At 39.7% G+C, this 14,454-nt stretch overlaps 1 protein-coding gene across 17 annotated transcripts in view; it reads left to right on the top strand.

Moving 5' to 3' along the window:
- The window catches only part of HDAC9 (histone deacetylase 9), a 499,199-nt gene that overhangs the window by 255,409 nt on the left and 229,336 nt on the right, over positions 1 to 14,454 (top strand). For 11 of the 17 annotated variants that reach the window (XM_075419200.1, XM_075419199.1, XM_075419193.1 and 8 more), the window contains 4 exons: positions 4,149 to 4,390; positions 5,345 to 5,495; positions 7,685 to 7,811; positions 9,715 to 9,836. In XM_075419200.1, the coding sequence (XP_075275315.1) occupies positions 4,149 to 4,390; positions 5,345 to 5,495; positions 7,685 to 7,811; positions 9,715 to 9,836 (642 nt within the window). The remainder of the gene's footprint in view (positions 1 to 4,148; positions 4,391 to 5,344; positions 5,496 to 7,684; positions 7,812 to 9,714; positions 9,837 to 14,454) is intronic. The other 6 variants (XM_075419195.1, XM_075419207.1, XM_075419192.1 and 3 more) reach the window with 3 other exon arrangements.

Genomic DNA, 14,454 nt, shown 5'->3' with positions numbered 1-14,454 from the left:
CTGGCTTCGTGTCCTGTTCATTTCTCCAGCCTTGCGTAACCAAGAAATTTCTCTGGGGGAAAGGTTAGCTTGAATCCCTGCAGTCCCAGCAAATTCACATGGTTCTTCTAACCTAAGGATCATAAATGTACTAGATGAGAAGTCCTGGTAAGCAAGTCTACTAGAATTCTTCTTCATTGTCTCTCAAATAAAGAATGGCAACTGTTCAGCTGATGGCAGCATACCTTGTTTAAGTTCCTATGTTTAAGGATGGCATAGATGTCTGCCAAGAAGGGTAACTGCCAACAGAAAAAGATTACCTCTCTTGGGAGGGGGTAAGAAGGGGAGGGGGTAAAATGGTAAGAAAGTGGGCTGGTTTGTTTTCCTGTAGCACTTGTGAAATTGAAACTAGTCATGAGAAACAAAGCTTGAAATGCCATCTCTTAGTGAAAGACTTTGATTTTTGAAGTGATTCCCATTTTAAGGAATGGTTTCAGAAAGCAAAGCCTCAGGGTTAAAAGAAGCTCTTTTGTGCCTCTTTTTACAAATGCTCCAAGCATCTAAATCTACTCAACAAGCATGCCGTTTTGCAAGTATCCTATTTTCTTTGCACAGAATGTCAAAAGCACTGCGGGAAGTGCCATCTATGGAATATAATTGATATGGATGCTCTTCTGAGACTGTTTTTGTTGTTCTGTTTCAAGATAAAGGCAATCGAGTATTTATAGGAAAAATAAATACATATGCCTTTTGTGGTATGTTGTAGCTGAAAATTAAATATTTTTCTACTCAAATTCTGGCATATTTCCTGGAATCACCAAGCTTTCAGTAACGTTTTTAGTTAATATTCTGCAGCCTACTGTTGTATTCACCGCAGCTGCCATGAGCTCAGAGAGTTTGTCTTTATTTAACCTTAGAGAGGAATCCCAGGGTTGCTCTGTAGTTGGCAGAGCTGTTGGGAAGGATTTGCTCCAGACCGCAGTCGAGAGTTTGTGGGCAGGGTCCCACTCTGAATCGTGCCGGCTACAGCCTCGCTCCATTGGTGAAAATGGAAATGCAGCAAAACAAGGCTGCATAAAGTAAAGTTAGCCTTTATCAAGCTCTGACTGATATTTTCTTTCATGATCCATCCTTTTCCTTCTTTGGCTAATACCTTGATGAATCCTGTTGTTAAAGTCCTGCATCCCACTGCTTCTCATGATGTTTGGAAGTTGAGGGCACTGATTAGGACATTGCTTTTCTACCTGAAAAATACATGTATCTGTGTAGAGGGGGTGAAAAAAAAACAAACCTTTAAAAGTCCTGATGAGAATAAACATCCTGCATCACCTTTGCTCTTTTGAGACTTAAAATTGCGTTGGGGTTGCAGAGGGGAAGATGCTTCGGCTAAAAGTCAAAGCTTTTAGAGACCCTGCTCCTGATTCTCTGCTCCATTACACATTTTTCACACCGATGTAGCTCCATGGGGCTCCTTTGTCTCTTTCTTGCCAGCTGTTAACAAGGAAAATGTAGATGGCCTGTGGCATTAGGACCGCCTAACAGACAGTAGCAAACCATTCCGTTTGATTGGTCATTTTATAGTTACTTGTTTGGAATAATTTCGTTGATGAGGTTGACTTTTACCCAGCTAACTATTAGCCGTTACAGTTTTAAGACAGTAATTACCCCCAGAAGTTAGTATTCGCAATGTCAGCCGTTAGTAGTAGTATCGGTCGTAACCTTACAGTTAGTAATATTTATGCCAGGAAATAAACGCTTGTCTCTATTTGTCAGTAAATGATGGCATTTAAGTGACATGAAACAGTATGTGTTGATTCAAGTCTCTAGAACTACCTCAATGTTTGTTTTCCTCCAGGTTGAGCGGTGAGGTAAAGCTGAACTTGATGAAGTAGATATTCCAGTGCTAGATTTATTATTTGAGTGTGCAAAAATTCTTGGAAATGTGTATCTTATTAAACTGAACCTGATTTCAGTTGTACTTTTTCTGAACAGTGGAAGGAATTTTCCATTGTTGGAGAAATCTGGAGGCCTCCCCTCATGAGAAGAGCCCTGAAAATGAAGAAGCGGGATGCTCGTCAGAGATCAGAAGTATAATCAGCCTGAATTGCCGGGCAGAGCTGTGAGGGTTGATTTGTATCCAATATCTGCAGAATAAACTGCAGTGCTCGGTTTGCAAACACTATTGTGAACCAAACCCTGCAGGGTTTGCCAAGCTCTGGTTACTATTATTGCTCCTAGTAAGGCTTATTATCCTGTCACAGAAGATGTAAGAAAATCCATCTGTCCACTTTAAACATGATAAGCCTTTGTCACCTACAATGCAATTAAAGTTAAAAATAGAAGAGCGCTGATGATAAGATTGTGACTTGCAGGCAATGAGCCATTGTCCAAGTACCGGAGACTTATCTGGAGGGCCAGTCAGCCTACACGGTTTGCTGTCAGTTTGCTGATTGCCATTTCTCTCCGAGTTTGATGAAATATTCATGTCTTTACTCTGCTCTCTGCAAGCACTATTGATTTCTTGTATAAACGCGGCTATATTTAGTCTAGACAAATGGAATGTGGATTGCTGCTGAATAAATGGGATGAAAGGCTGGGGGGCTGCCTGTCCGTCTCTCTTGGTCTGTGGCAATTATTTGTAATCAAGAGTAGTTTTTGTAAGTTAAAGGTGATTTTTTATAATTTAGTGATTAGTCTCAGAACAAAAGTAAGCACTTGGACACAATCATTCTGTTGAGATAGCGGGTTAAGAAGGCAAATTATGCTCTGAAATTTACAATCACAGTTACTAGGATTTAAAAAAAAAAAAAAAAAGCCCCAGAAAATTGTACATTTCCACAATTTTGAGAAGAAAAGAATACCATCAGTAGAAGAGATTTGGTGCCTCATCTCTTCTTTTTACAAAACTTTTTACTAATAGATTTAGTTGTACAGTTAGAATTCAGTTCTCTACATATGCTGCAGTTTCAGCTTTTCATACTTCAATTTTACTGCTCCTGCTTGCTAGAATATTTCTGTTTCATTTTGGTTTTCTCCTTGAAAACAAATACAGCTGTAGCAGAGCAAAAGGAGAAGATATGCTTAAAATCTTTTTCCCTAGTCACTTCCGACAGCATGTTTATTTTCAGTTAATAATCTCATTTTCCTGTGAAGACAGTGGAGCAGTAGGAACAGGAGTGAATGTGTTTGTGTTCCACTGTCCTCTCGTGGATGGAATCAGAACTGCTGAGCTTTAACAAAGACCCTCAGCTGCTTTTTTTTTTCTGTTGTAGAAATGTTGCTTGTTAGGTTTTTGTTCTTCTGAAATAAAGTTAGACTCTGTCTCTTCACTTAATGTGAAAACCTGAGCTTTACAAATATTGTAGTGAAAATCATCAAATCTCTCTCTTCTGCTACTTTTTAGTCCCTTTCATTTCTATAAGAATATAGAAAAACACAGGATTTTTCATTAAGTACTTTAATGCTGAATTAACAATATATACCATTGCTACAGCAAACGAATAATTCAAGAGGTTTTCGTTTTCTTACAAGCCATATATAGTGTGTTATGTCTAATCCACTCCAAGCATGGTGGTCACTTCTCAAAAAGCTATGTTAAAACTTCTCATTTTGTGTGTCAAATTATTTTCCTGTAATTTTGTATGTGTTATTCCTATGTGTTTGCTGGGTATATTTACATGCAGTAGCTGTGTAGCACTGGATAACTGTTCATGTGTAACACCATCCTCAGAAAATCTACACGCTAGCTTTGGAAAATCTTTTGCAATGCAGTGAGAACTGGAGGGCCTTCATCTTACGCTGAAGAACAGCCCTGAGTGTTTATAGTGAAGTATTAATAGTGCCCAGGAGATTCTCACTGAACGTTGCTCTGTTAGGCTGTGACATGGTTTCAGAACTGGATTGCTTGTTAGTCTATTTAGCAGAATATTAATCTGGGAATATTTTTGCAGAGAATGGAAAGCAAGTGATAAAATAATTTGTAAATTCTCCAGTTGCTAGTAGGAATTCCTGAAGTTTGCATACAGCATAGATTGCATTAATGTGTTGTTAGACCTGTACATTGAAACAGTCTTTGAATGAAATTGGTCTTTTCCCCAGTAGGAATGATCTCTATTCTCCTTCTCCAGTTATATTTAATATATTCACATTTTGTTGTTTTCTTCCCACAGTGGATGTAAAGTCAGAGGTTCCCGTGGGATTAGAGCCTATCTCGCCATTAGACTTGCGAACTGATCTCAGGATGATGGTTCCCATGGTGGACCCAATTATGCGTGAAAAGCAGCTACAGCAGGAACTACTTCTGATCCAGCAGCAGCAGCAAATTCAGAAACAACTGCTGATTGCAGAGTTTCAGAAACAGCATGAAAACCTGACCCGCCAGCATCAGGCCCAGCTCCAGGAGCACATAAAGGTAGCAACTTTTTTCATTTATCCCTCACTTTATCTGCAAACTGAGTATGCTTAGGCAGACATGAAAAGGGAACATGCTTGAAAGGTTCACTGTGACTGGGGGATGGTGTTTGAATGCTTATTTCTCTGTATTGGGTAATTAAAGCCTTTTCAAGCAAAACTGCTGGTACCTACCAGCAAGTTGCTCACAGCAGACCAAGGCAGTACTATGAGAATCATCAAGCTCATGAGGCCGCTGCATCCACAGAAAATCAAACTACCTCTTTTACAAGGCTGGATTTTCAGCCAGACTTCAATATGGCTATCTTTGCTGTATGTGCAGTTTTGAGTATATTAAAATACTGCTTTTTTTGGGCTACTGTTTTAATTTGTGCCCACAAATCAAACTGATAGGCTAGTGCATAATTTGCATTTGTAAAACAGAGGCAGGGCCTCAGTGTGTTGTGTTTTCACTCTTCTCTGAGCTGCCTCATATAGTGTAAAAATAAAATGATCTATGTGATTACATGCACTATGGTAGGATTGCTATAATGGATTTTGACCGGGAATTTATGATCTTGCCTTTCTTTTCGTTTTTTCCTTCTGGTCTACTTGCCATTATGCTACTGTGCTAAGCTTCCGCCCAATGGAGCTGACAACTGCAGCGGAGCACAGCAGCCAGGGTTGGGTGATGCGCTGGCAACAAACCCTGTGCCGTTTCCAGGCATTTTTTCCAAAAGAGAAAAAAATAAAACCAGAGCAGCAGGCTGTTACCTGATGTTAGAGTTCATTTTAGTGACAGCCAAGAATGCACTATTCTGCTTAAACGACTGGGGAAAGTCAGTTAAGAGATGAAAAGAAGTTGTAAGCACAAAAGCAAGCACCAATACTCAGTTATTCAAAGGGTTGTTTAGCCAGGGCTGACCTAGAAAACAGTGCAAACTGCACTTTCTCACGTATTTTTGTTCTGTGCAAGTTACAACAGGAACTCCTAGCCATTAAACAACAGCAAGAACTCCTTGAAAAAGAGCAGAAACTGGAGCAGCAGAGACAAGAGCAGGAGCTGGAGAGGCATCGCAGGGAACAGCAGCTTCCTCCCCTCCGAGGCAAAGAAAGAGGCCGAGAAAGTAAGAGCCCATGTACCATGAATCCAAATAAGAAATTAATCTGTTCCCCCTTGATTCTCCCAGCCGAAATGGATGATGAACAGGAACCTGAAGCAAGCCAATTACTGTGCGAAATACGCAACTGGAGAAGTCGAGGCTGTGCATGCAGAAAGGCAGGGCTGCACCCACAGAAACATATTGCTGGTTTGTGTGCAGGCTTCAAGGGCAGTAGGAAAGCATGTTTTGACAGACCTGTGTCTATGTGTCTCAAGAATCTGGCTCCTTTTATATGAAAGGAGGGAATATGAAAGCCTAAAGCTTCACTTGAGAACTTCTTTCTGAAGAGCTTATTTCCCAATACGAAAAGCACTACAAAACAGCAAAAAATCAAATTACTTGCAGGTTAACTAATTTGAGCATTGTTTCAAGATTGAAAATACAGCGAAATTTTAAGAATATCTTTGGCTGAGACATCTGAATACTTTTGCTAGTACTTTTTTGAACTGCCTTGTGTTTGCTGTTGATGCCATTTCATGAGGCCCAACCAAGAGTTATTTCTAGCTCATGTATAGCTTTAAGGCAAATGACAGATATCAAGGATACTGCGGGAATTTGGTGCTCACTAGAGGGAGACAGATACAAATAATTCTCCTTTGTGAGGTCAGTTTAAAAGTCAGGTTGAAGTACACTGTGAAGGTATTCATAATGAAACTGCACAAGCAGATATTGTTACTTGCCCTGCTAAATGACCACAAGAATTAACTGACAGAGACCGAAGCAGAAAAGAGCTTTACATTATGCTCCTGCTTGTTTTTTATTAGGTGGAAAAATGCATCAGTTCGACAGTTGTAGGTGTACCATATTGTAAGGTTTAAATATTAAGGTGTCCGTGGTGCTTCCAGTACTTTTGTGACCGAGGAATCCATGAAGGCATCACCAGCCTATTGACCCAGCAGTGGGAGGGTGGCAGAAACTGCAGGAATGAAAGATTCCTGTAAGTGGTGTGAAAAATCAGCCTCCGTATAAACAGTTGGGCTTTGTTAGTGCTCCCACCAAAGGAAGAGCAGCGATGTGAACTCAGTGGTTCCCTTCTCAGTGTGGCTTACTGGGTGGCTGTTCAGTATGTAGCAGCCAGTCAGGCAGCACTTGTGACCCTCTGGGCCCAGCCCCAGTGTTTGCTGCTGCTGCTGATCTATTTAATGACCAGATGAGGGAAGGAAGGTGCGGGGAGGGGAGTTAGGGGTCTGAAGCTGAGGGGTAGTAGAGGCATTTTATAGGAACTGGGTCGCAGGGGGACATGCTCACCAGCTAGCTGTGCGGTGTCAGGGTTGGGTAACCAGACACGTAGAGCATCAGTATGCCTTAGTGCTGCGACTTTCAAAGAAACGGTTTTCTTTCCTTTTTTGTCACTGTTTATGGAAAACTGAGAGAACTTTTTTTTTCTTTTTTGTGCTTTTTTTATGAAGAGTATGATGACTGTGAGTAAAGAAACATGTTCCATGCTGCAAGTAGGAGTTGTGGTTTAACCTGACATTGACATGACCTGCTTCTTGTACTGTATTAAGCTGGTCACCAAGAGAGGCCAAAAAGCACTGTGTCTTCCTGGCATTTTGGTCTTTCTGTTGGTTTTGTGTCGTAAGAGTAGAGTTGTCAACTAAGACTCATGTCTTAGACTGTGGTCTGTCTTCCAGACATCACAGGTACAGACTGTTAAGTGGCTTGAATAAAAAGGCTCACTGCTGGCTCTTTCTGTGGTGTTCTGCTCATAGCCAAGTCAGTGTTCAGAGGGCAGTTCTGCTGTGCAATTGCTATTACGTTACTGAAAGAAAAAACATTCTTTACCGCAAACTCAAAGTGACCTTTTGTTGCTATCTTTTTAGTTCTATCCTTGGTTTTTTATTTGGGAATTTTTAGGAAATAATTTAAATTCCATAGATACATCTGGCCTGGGATAAATGGCCTCACGTACTGTTGAAATATTCCTTATGACTTCACTGGATTTCTGGGTTATGGCCAACTTCACTCTTCTACAGACAAATATTTAATCCAAATGTTATCTCATTTTGACTGATTTCCACCAGTATTTTTTATAGTTTACAACACTTCCAGCAGAAAGACACAGGCTCTTTTTTCTGTTTTGGTTTTTGTTTGCTTTAAAAATGCCATTTTTTTGAGTAAAGATAAGATATGCTTAATTCTGTGTGTCTTAGGGGCAGTGGCCAGTACAGAAGTGAAACAGAAACTTCAAGAGTTCCTGTTGAGTAAATCGGCAACAAAAGACTCTCCAGCAAATGGGAAGAACCATTCCATGAGCCGTCACCCCAAGCTCTGGTACACGTATGTTCACGATTAAGCTGTTTCCTTGCCTCGTCATGATATCTGTTAAAACTTGCCAGAATGCTTCTCCAGCAGTGGTATTAAGAGTCTACCTCTAGAACAGGACAGAAGTTCAGCCAAGAAGTTGGCGAAAGCCAAAAGTGTAATATGTCGTCTGGTTGAACTGAAGAGTTCTTGGTGTTGAGTGATGAGATGAGAGCTATGCAGAACAAGATGCTGTCAGAAATTTGTACAGACTTTTTATTTCAGCTGCTTCATCTGTTGATGCTGTCACAAATTTTACAGCTATACCTGTCATTTTTCCAAATCTCTTCAATGTTTGCAGTTAGCACAACATTGTGTTTGATTTACCTGGATATTGAATGATTCATAAAACTCGTTTCTTCTTGAAGAGATGATTCTTTCCAGTGGAGTTACTTGAATGGTGTAACTCAAAAGGATTTTGAGAAGGATGGTGGTTATTTAGCTTTTCTTACTCAAATTCTAGATTTTAGTATCCAAAGCTGCATATTCGTGTGATGCCTTGGTCGTGATAGGAATCTGGTTAGACCATTGAAACAAGTGATTTTGCTGAGTCCTGTGATGGGCTTATTAACATTTTAAGAGTTTACAGGTCTTATCCCCCCCCTTTTTTTTTGTACTAATTAATTCCGTTTTAACTTCCCTGTAACAACAGACACATAAGTCAATCCAGCAAAATGAACTCTGACTGCATTTCTGAAAGACTTCAATGTTATGCCCAAACTGACCTTCAATAGGACAAACAGAAATGAGTATGGTACACTAGATTTCCATCTTGTACTTGCTCTTTAAAAAAAAATAAATTACTGAAGGCCTGCCCTTGGAGTTTCCATTCTGAGGTAATCAGAGCATTGTGCTAACATGATTTAATATATAGTTACATTGTTTCTGGTGGAGATACAGTACTTAATTTTTTTTTTTCAAATAACATGTTAAATTCTCTCGAGTGTTTAAGATTTCTGGACTAATAATCCCAGTTTAGTTCTGAGTCTTCCGATGGTTGAGAATGAGAAGCTCTCCTTCTGCTAGGGAAAGTCATACTTCCTCTCATGGTAGTGCCCCTTCTGACAGAGACGTATTATTGATTAACCACACTACACTGGAAAGATGGGGAGACACTCTGTAAAAGGCCAAGTAAAATTACGTTTCAATAAACACAAAGTTTGAAAGTTTCCCTCCTTTCCCTCTCTTTCCCCCTAAATAGAAAAATCAACCAACCAAACAAAAAAAACCCCACAAACCCTGTCTTTGGGCCAAATGATGCAATTTCTTTGCAATTTGCAGTTTCCGTGTTCAGAAAGATCTGCCCACACTAGTTCTTTCATCCAGCAGTTGTCAGAAAGCACCCTTCAGCTTGGATCTTCTCTGCTGGTGTGAGTGCTATGTGCTGCAGAGTGGTGTGCTCACAAAGCTTACAAACTGAACTTAAATGCAACTCAGTATTTCTGGTTAGTTTTATGCAAGCCCCCCCTGCCCTGAAAATCCCCCACATTTTGATAGAAGAGGCTGGATCAATGTACATCTCTTTGTACATGATAAACAAGAATTAAATGGCTTTTGCTGTGCCTCAGCTGGTTCATATTAAAATGCAACAATCTAAAATGGTCAGTTCCCCAGACTGGTGACAGATCCTGTCTGTAGGTCAACATGACTCTTATCCTATGTGACTTTTATAATGAGTGCAAAAAGTGCGTTCTTGGGAATCCCAAGGACTTCCATAACTTACTGGAAAAGTGAAATTGGTTACATGAGCCTGTGGTTTGTGCACACTTAGGCGAACAAGAACATAAACACAGCTGAGACATGTGTACAACATGTGTCGGTAGTTACTGCTGGTCACCTCAGTGACTGCTAATTTGTGACCTCTCCGTGTCTGCTGCAGGGCTGCCCACCATACCTCACTGGATCAAAGCTCTCCACCCCTGAGCGGGGCCTCGCCACCCTACAAATACACTTTACCAGGAGCGCAGGATGCCAAGGATGACTTTCCACTTCGTAAAACGGGTGAGTTAGCATAGTTTATTTGAGCCCCTTGCCCAGCAATTCTCTCACCCTTTATTTTAACCCAGCTGTCCATCGGCAAGGCATGTATCATAATCCACAAAGCCTGTTCGGGATGGTACTATGGGTAAGTTCAAAGATCCTGACTACATCTTTCTGAGGTCGGACTGACCACATGGTACCAAGAGACGGTGTTTCCCCATGCTAACAGCGAGTGCAAGCTTCAGTCTTGATAAATTTAGTTTCTAAACAGACTGTGATTTCATGGATCTTTTATGGCATGATTTTCTTTGTCTCAGTATTACTTCTGGGTTTAATAGGTCGCTCTCTCTTGCATGGTAGATACAGTATCTGTCTTCAGATGGTATGCTGCCTTTAGACAAAGTTTTTCAGGACAAGTTGAAGGCAATTAATGGAAAGAAGAGGAATTGGATTAATGTTATATTTTGTGTCATTGGTTGTCAAAGTTTGTATGCATATATGCACATGCATGCATACATATGCATACATTTGTGTATGCTTTTTACGCATATGAATGTGTAATATTCTACAAGAAAATGTTCGTTTGAACATTTCAGAATGTTTTATAGAGACTTTAGCAACTACACCTTTTGTCTTGACAGCAGGTGAACTGTAGACTTGACTTTTTCTGCACCATAAGGAAAGCTGGAAGCATGGTGGTGGAGTCCATGTGGCTGTTGCCTCAGGTCCTTGGTGCAGTGACCGGTATCCAGGAATGCAGGGAGACACTAAGAGGAAAGGGGGAAAAAAAAGAAAAGAAAACATTAGATTGCTTATTGCATGAGTCTGCTGTTGAGTGATATAGTTACATTCAGAGAGAAAGTTTGACCCCCTACTGTGCTAAGAGCCTTTGAATGTGATTTAGCCACTGGGAGACTGAAAACTAACTGCAAAACTGGTACTGACTTGAAAAGAAGTGGCATTTGGAACCAGCCTACATTCAGAAAGAAAATCCAGTCTGTATCTAATACTTTGAGGCAGACTCTCTAAGCTCATATTATATCCCCAAATATTTTAAAAGGAATGAAAGCATGAAAAGCAAAATGCTAATTTATTCTAGCTGAATTACTCTTTGTACAATATGGTGGCAGTAGAACAAGATTCTATAAAATCTTGTTCAGGCTATTCAGTCACAATAAGCCCTTATGTGGTTCCCTGCTTAATGCCACTGTACAGCATACATTTTCTGTGCCAACAGAATATATGTTTTCATTTTTTAAACAAAAGGATACACTCTACATCTTCTAAATGCTATGAATTCATCTACATGTTTTTGAAATGCAAGTTTTAATTTTTCTTCCGTGTTTATGTATCTTAAATGTTATGATTGATATTTATGATGTGTCAGACTGTTGATCTGTAAAACAAAACATTTTTAAACATTGTAACAGTAAAGTTCTCGTGCAGCTGCTAATACTTTTTTATCTCTGTGGGGGTTTCAAAATATTCCTTAATTCAATTCCCATTGTCTGCATAAGAGGACTGTAATACAATTAAATCCAGATGTTTTCTATATGTTATTCCAAATATTTGGGCATGCAATGCATCATTTCCAAAATTGCACAAAGGACATGATGGCTCTCTGAAAAGATATCTACAGAATAAATAGACAAATACTAATATAATCATCAGCATAACCATTTCTGTGACATTTACATAGTGGTTCTGATAAACAAATAAAAATTACGTGTACGGCACGTTGTATGTTAGGAAGAGAGTATATGTGATAGCTCTCCATGTTCATGAAAACTGCAACTGTTAAACATCCTGTTTACACGTCCAGCCTCTCTGTATACTAGAGTTGTTTACTTCCAGCCTTCAGCAACATCCCCCCAAAGGTTCTAATGATTGTTCATCAGGTTGAGGGTAAAAGCAACAGGAACCAGATCGACACAAGTCAAATGACCCTAAACTGATCTGGGTGGTTTTAGGGCCATCCTCCAGGCAGAGGGGACATCATGGAGCCTATGTCACCCTCAAGGGACCTTACTAGACAAAGATGTCCCCATGAACACTCATGTATATGGACAGGCCATAAGCCTGTGGAAATCTGACCTTTGCCATGAGGGGTGAACCTCTTTTCCTTTCCTTTAGGCTATGAACGCTTATTGCCACTGGCTCCTGGTAAACCCTCTGTGGTGCTGAACCTGCATGAAGTCAGCAATTCATAGGGAAGCAGACCTCACATTCCTTTCAGACTTAAGAAAGAAATACCTGTTGTGGGTTTCAACCACAGCTTTGTTTGCTTCTCCATTTTATTTTCCATATTCATAATATGAAATATGGAGGTATCTGTCTCTTCTCTAACCTCAATGTAATGCTCTTGGAAGTTAATTGTGAGTGAATTAGTTACTCTAAGATCAGATTTAATGGGCAGCAAAGCTGAATGATTCTCTCCTGACATCCTAATGTGTTTTTCAGTGCTAAGGGAACACCGACTGTCACACAGGCACTGTAAATCATGAGTCTTGCTTGCTCACTTTCTTCTTCAGTAATCTATTTAACCTTTGCTTAATTAGTCCTGAATTGGCATCTCCTTATTAATCTTTTAAAAATTACTTCAGAGAGACTATGGTAAAGAGGAAAATACTCTCTGCAACTTTTACTTCGAGCATCTAGAATGATGGGTTGCATTGATAAATAGGGAAAGACTTAAGAGTCTTGCTCTATCTCTGTTTATGGTTAGGTGCGAGAGTTAATGTCCTAGTGCACTGACTGTGGTTACTCAATAACTCTCTTAGCCATGTGGGTTATTCCTTTCTGTATGAGATGCAGCAGCGCTTGTCAGCAGTAGGCTTCACACAGCATGGCTGCGTGGAGGATTGGGACTGTCCTAGGGGCTAGAGGCCAGGATACGCAGCTCTTTGCACAGCTGCATTCAGATGCTCTGTGTTGACAGACTTTCAAAAGAGCAGAGCAAGGGGAACTATTGCTTCATTGGACAGATAAATATGCCGTAAGAAGCTACACATCTGTAGCTAAGAGCAGAATTTAGCCTAAACAGCATAAGATCAAATTTTAAAAATGCCTATGACTTTCACCATGGATACCGGTCGTAACGTGTGTTTTCTGCAGAGCAGCCAAAAGCCTGAGCAGCACATGGCTCATTAACTTTCAATGAGACTAATGCATCTAAATTACCCGGAGAGGTTTGAATATTCCTTTGTATTACTGAACACTTTTGAAATTCATACTGACTGTTGTAAGAGCTCTGATGGGAGCTGTGCACTTCTGAAGACTTGATCATTTAATATGGGAAACTCTTGATTGTTGATCTCCATAATTCTATGTCTGTCTATCTGGGAAAATATTGTCTGCTTGATGAAGTTACTGTAAGACTAACAAAAACGTAGCAAACAACATGGGTTTCGTAGGGTAGAAGATCTTTCCAAAGAAAGTGTTTTGGGTTTTTTTCACCTTGTCAAAATAAGTGCAGAAATTCTGGCAAACGGCCAAAACATTTGCATTTTCTTCAATCATTAACATTTCATTTTCTGTTTGCTAGTGTTGATGCAAACCAGCAAAAGCCAGTAAACTCCCAATAAAGGTTAGCTCTCTAACCAAAGCTGCATGCTTTTTAAAAATATTGCTGTACATGGAATTTCTGCATTTTGCCACATGTTTTGGCTTTTGTTGGAAGAAATTCCTGGGGACATCGTCATATCAAGTATAAACTGTTCTTTCTTTCCTGAGTTTAGCACAATCGTGGCAGAATGGGAATGTCAATCAGTATTTCCATTTATTTGGGTTGTATGTGAGTTGAATCTTTCCTTGCCGATGGAGTTGTAAGCTTACAACTTACATTTTGCTTAGGGGTCTGAAGATTACTCACAATAGTACGGTTTGAGAAGATGTTTGTAGCTCGCTTTCCAAAAATTGGAAGCATGCTTAGTGTAAATATAGCATGGGATTTTTTAAATAGCAAATAGTACAAGATTCTTGCTTGCAGGAGGGAATTTATGTGATTTCATACAGGAAAAAAGAAGAGATGAAGGATTGTTTAATATTGTGATGAAAGAGAGGAAGAAGGTTGTGCTACCCAGTCATGAAGATCACTTTGTAAAAACCTTATTAAGTTAACCTGATTAGGCAGTAGAATAACAGCATAGCTCTTGTGTAATGAGAGTGAAAGATTCCTGATTGAGAACTCAGCAGATCTATTTTTTTTCAAAAAAGAAATTAAGTGAAAGATTTCCTTACCATTATTCTTTCTGTGTTTGGTGACTCAGTAATTTACTGGAGCAGCTGAAACTGAGAAGAAAACATTTAGTGTGTGAAAGTTTTTCTCCCTTTCCCTTTCGTGCCACCAAATTGCATTTCTGTTCACATTTACTAGGAAAACACTCTCCTGTGAAGTAACAGAATATGAAAAAGCTGGAGTTCTTTTGGTCTTCAATAAAAAAAAAGGCTTATAGGATCACAAACCCTCAATTACCATGTCTGCCAAAAGGAAGAAGTCAAGCTCAGTAGAGAGAAGCATTATTTTTCTCTGAGTTTATGAGTTAGCACAATAAATGGGAGAGGCACTTTGTTTACTGAAGCAGGGAAACAAGGCAATCATGATATGGTTCTCTTCATTTTATCCCATTTTTCAGCGATG

Source organism: Opisthocomus hoazin, chromosome 4 (genome assembly GCF_030867145.1).
Source record: "Opisthocomus hoazin isolate bOpiHoa1 chromosome 4, bOpiHoa1.hap1, whole genome shotgun sequence".
NCBI lineage: Eukaryota > Metazoa > Chordata > Aves > Opisthocomiformes > Opisthocomidae > Opisthocomus > Opisthocomus hoazin.
This window is presented reverse-complemented; position numbering and strand designations above follow the sequence as displayed.